General features: G+C 38.4%; 1 protein-coding gene across 1 annotated transcript; it reads left to right on the forward strand.

The window, feature by feature from the left end:
- Window positions 1-303: 303 nt before the first annotated feature.
- Window positions 304-1,832, forward strand: LOC102669799 (uncharacterized). Its single transcript, XM_006603416.1, has 2 exons — window positions 304-1,056; window positions 1,617-1,832. The coding sequence occupies exons 1-2, from the start codon at window positions 304-306 to the stop codon at window positions 1,830-1,832; spliced, it is 969 nt and encodes a 322-aa protein (XP_006603479.1).
- Window positions 1,833-3,613: the final 1,781 nt, after the last annotated feature.

The raw sequence follows: 3,613 nt of genomic DNA on the forward strand, positions 1-3,613 counted from the left end.
TATATACAAAATAAAATCTATTAAAGTTGTCATTATTAGATTATAACGGTTATAGATTAATTGCCCGCTCTATTATCTTGTAGTGGTCATTATTATTATTATTATTATATCATGAAGGCTAGACTGCTGCTTATTATTTTAACTACTTTTTATCATCCTATAAATATTCCACTGACATCTTTGTTTTACCCACCCACCGTATATTCGCACAACCTTAAGTTCAGCTTTCCTTTCCTTCCATTGGGGATTCATTCATCTCAGTTTTTCATATTTTCACATCAATTGTAGTAGGCCACCAAACCAATGGCAAAAGCAGAACATCCTCGGAGAAAACTCGTTATAAAGATCTTCTCTCCAGGTTCTAAAGTTTCTTATTCTTGTGGTACCAACACTCCAAAAGATTCAATAGTGTCCAAAGTGTGTGAGCTGAAGAATAAGAAGGGTTATTATGCGATGACAATGTGGGTTAACACTGAAAACCCATCAGAATCTTGTGTCACTGATTCAAGAAATTCAAGAACTGAAATGGCAACATGGGATAACACTAAAAACCCGTCGGAAGTATGTGAGTCGAAGAAAAAGAAGGAGGATACTGTGCGTGTGGAGTGCAAGAACAGAGAGAAGAAGAAACGAAAGGTGGAGCACGTAATGATGATGGACCGTTGCAAGAAGATGCAATGCTGGGCGATATTGAAGCGTTTGATGGTAGGAAGGGATGCGTGGGCTTTACAGAAGGATGTTCTTCATCCAAAGATTTTGTACGTTCTTGATAAGTCTGAAGCCATGAAAAAGCCAAAGGGTATGGAGGATATTGAGTCAAAGTTGAAGAATTCGGATTACTCAGAAGCTTATGAGTTTGTGGATGATGTGAGGCTTGTGTTGTCTTATGCATTGCAATACCCTCCAAGGAGTGAGGTTCACAGAACTGCAACAAGGATCACCGAGGGTTTTGAGGTCAATTGGAAAACTATGAAGGAGAAGTGGATGCGTGAGGCCGAAGAGACGAACAAGATTTGCAAGAGGGAATTACATGTGTGTCCAAATGAAAGAAGTCAAGTGAGTAATCATCTCACAAAAAGGAGCAATATTTTTATGTGCTGATTCAAAATAGCTTCTCACCACAAGTCAAGAAAGCTATGCCAATAAGGGTCATTATGAGCAGCATGGACATTACCCCTCTTCAACAGTTTCATTTAATTACCTGGTTTATTCATTTTTATGTATAAAGTATCTATTGAGTTTCACGTAAGAAGTTTCTACTGTTTCTATTTTGAGTTGTAAGATTACTCCTCAATAACAAGAAAGTTCTGTTATGTTATGTTTGTTGTGTTCCGTATCTCCTTGATGTTCTTGACATGACTTTGAAAAACATTTTATTATTACGTAATAAAGCAGCACGGATTACAATTTATCAAGTAATTAACCCCAAATTGATTGATTATGGAAAGGACTTCATCAATACACTACTGTTGGTTCTCGATGAGTATCATCAAGTTGATTCCGAAGTATTTTTTTTAAGGGTTAAATAAGTTTAGTCAGTAAATTTGACCTAAAAGCGTCACTGACTATGGTTGGTTGAAAAACCCTGGACTATATGACCTACTTCACTACCTAAGCTGACTGTCTTTCTCGCCATGCACTCTAGGTCGACTAAGATTGGCACCCAACTATGTAGCATCGACAAATCCAAGATTCATCTCATCTTGAAGCAGATTTTTCATGCTCACGACACTCAAGTTAAGACTGAATTTGGGAGCAGGCCAAGGTTCTTCATGCCAACAGCATTCAAAATCTTTATGGGTTTCCCCTACATCACCAAGGTCAATTGCTGAAGTGCATTTGGATTTAATCCTACACTCATCCCTCTATTTATGAGAAGTAACATTAAACCTATGAGTAGATAGAGATATAAATATGTATGTTATTAATACATAACATGGTGTTGAGAAGAAAAGTGCACTGAATACTTACCAACCGTTCTTGCTCAGAAGACCTCTCTGCAAAGCAGCTCTTCTTAATTCTCTTCATAGCAACATCTGTTCCCCGCCATTTTCCATGATAAACCATTCATGTCTTCTACTACAACAAACGGCTCCACTCGATTTGCATCATTACACCTTCTTAATTGTTCTGAAATTTTATCTTCAACTTTCGACATTCCAGAGGCAGAGTATTCGGGGATAATCTGACTCACCATTTTACCAGTGCTGATAATAAAGTCATCAAGATAAGATGGTGCAATTTTAAAAGACATAATATTGCTTGAATTATCCTGGTCATTCAATGGCATGTTTAGATTTGCACTGAGATCATCACGAAATGCAGCAGGATACAAACTTGCAGAGCTTACAGTAGGGTTTTCTTGAAAACCTGCAGCCCTCTGATTCTTACAAGGATGAATTTGTTCGGCTTTAAGAGAATCTGGGTGAATGGACAGCTCGAACATATGATCTCCTTGAGAAAATTTGTCACAAGAGCCTACTTCACAATTTAAAATTGGAGCATTTAAATCAAAATTTCTGGTCAATGAAAAATCATTCCCTTGTTCACCATTCAGACCTTCAGCCAAAGCACATTTTTTGTGATGACTAGTCCTTTGGCTCATGTCAGGATCAGATCGGGCCCTTCCCACTAGATTATTTAGAGAGAGGCCCATCACGTCTGATGAAACAGGAACTATACCCTCAGAAGGTAGCTCCCAATTCTTTTGCATATTAATCTTAGCATTGAAGTTATTAGCAGGGAAGGACTCCAAAAGGTGCAATTCAGGCACATGTCCCATATCAATGACAGTTGATTTCACCTCATGAACCTTGCTATCCAGAAAAATTGGATTCTTTTCTTCAATTAACTTCATCCTTTCTAATTTTACAGAATTTTCCTGAATATCCTCAGCAACATAGTTGGTTCCACTCAATTCAGTTTGAACAACAAGGTTCTTTTTTTCAGTTATAATGCTATCCATCATATGAGGCTCAGATGTAATGCAATGGAGAAGATGTCAAATCTTGCCTTTTGTGTGGCTCAGATGACTCAACTTTTGGTGTCTTACTTTGCATTTGAGGATGATGGACAATGGACTTATGCTGATTTTCCATAAGGTTCACCTGTGAGACTTTATGGGGTAGAATTGAAGATAATTGACACTTTTCAAGGTTAATGCAGAAAGATTGACCAAATCCATTTTGCAAGATGTAACCAGACCTTGCTCCACTCTCGTTCAACTGTGGATCAGATAAGGCATGGGGCATCCCATGAGGGGAGTCAGTAATTCCATAAGATTCACCCTGTTGATAGATTAGATCATCCAAGCGTGAAAGAGGATTTTCAGAGTAGACTCTTCTTTCCTTTTGCATGGACCTTCCACCAAAAATTTCATCACTGTAACCATCACTTGGATTAACATATAAGGGAGTCACTAATTCATTGCCAGGATTGTAGTCCAAATGCCTATTGAGCTTTTTGGGCCGACCAACATCCCCATGCTGATAAGGATGGGTGTCGCTTGACAAAGTAGCAGCCGCTTGTTGAGGGTATCTGCAATCCGCAGTTCTTATATTGGAGTACTCAGGATGTAGCTGAGCAGTAGAAAATGATGCATTGCTCTCAATAC

The sequence above is a fragment of the Glycine max genome, chromosome 18 (assembly GCF_000004515.6).
Source record: "Glycine max cultivar Williams 82 chromosome 18, Glycine_max_v4.0, whole genome shotgun sequence".
NCBI classification, from domain to species: Eukaryota; Viridiplantae; Streptophyta; class Magnoliopsida; order Fabales; family Fabaceae; genus Glycine; species Glycine max.

Bases quoted from the DNA above. Each gene is read 5' to 3' on its own strand.
- LOC102669799 (XM_006603416.1), top strand. From the start codon at position 304: ATGGCAAAAGCAGAACATCCTCGGAGAAAACTCGTTATAAAGATCTTC. The intron at 1,057-1,616 runs GTGAGTAATCAT...TCACTACCTAAG, and splicing joins GTCCAAATGAAAGAAGTCAA to CTGACTGTCTTTCTCGCCAT.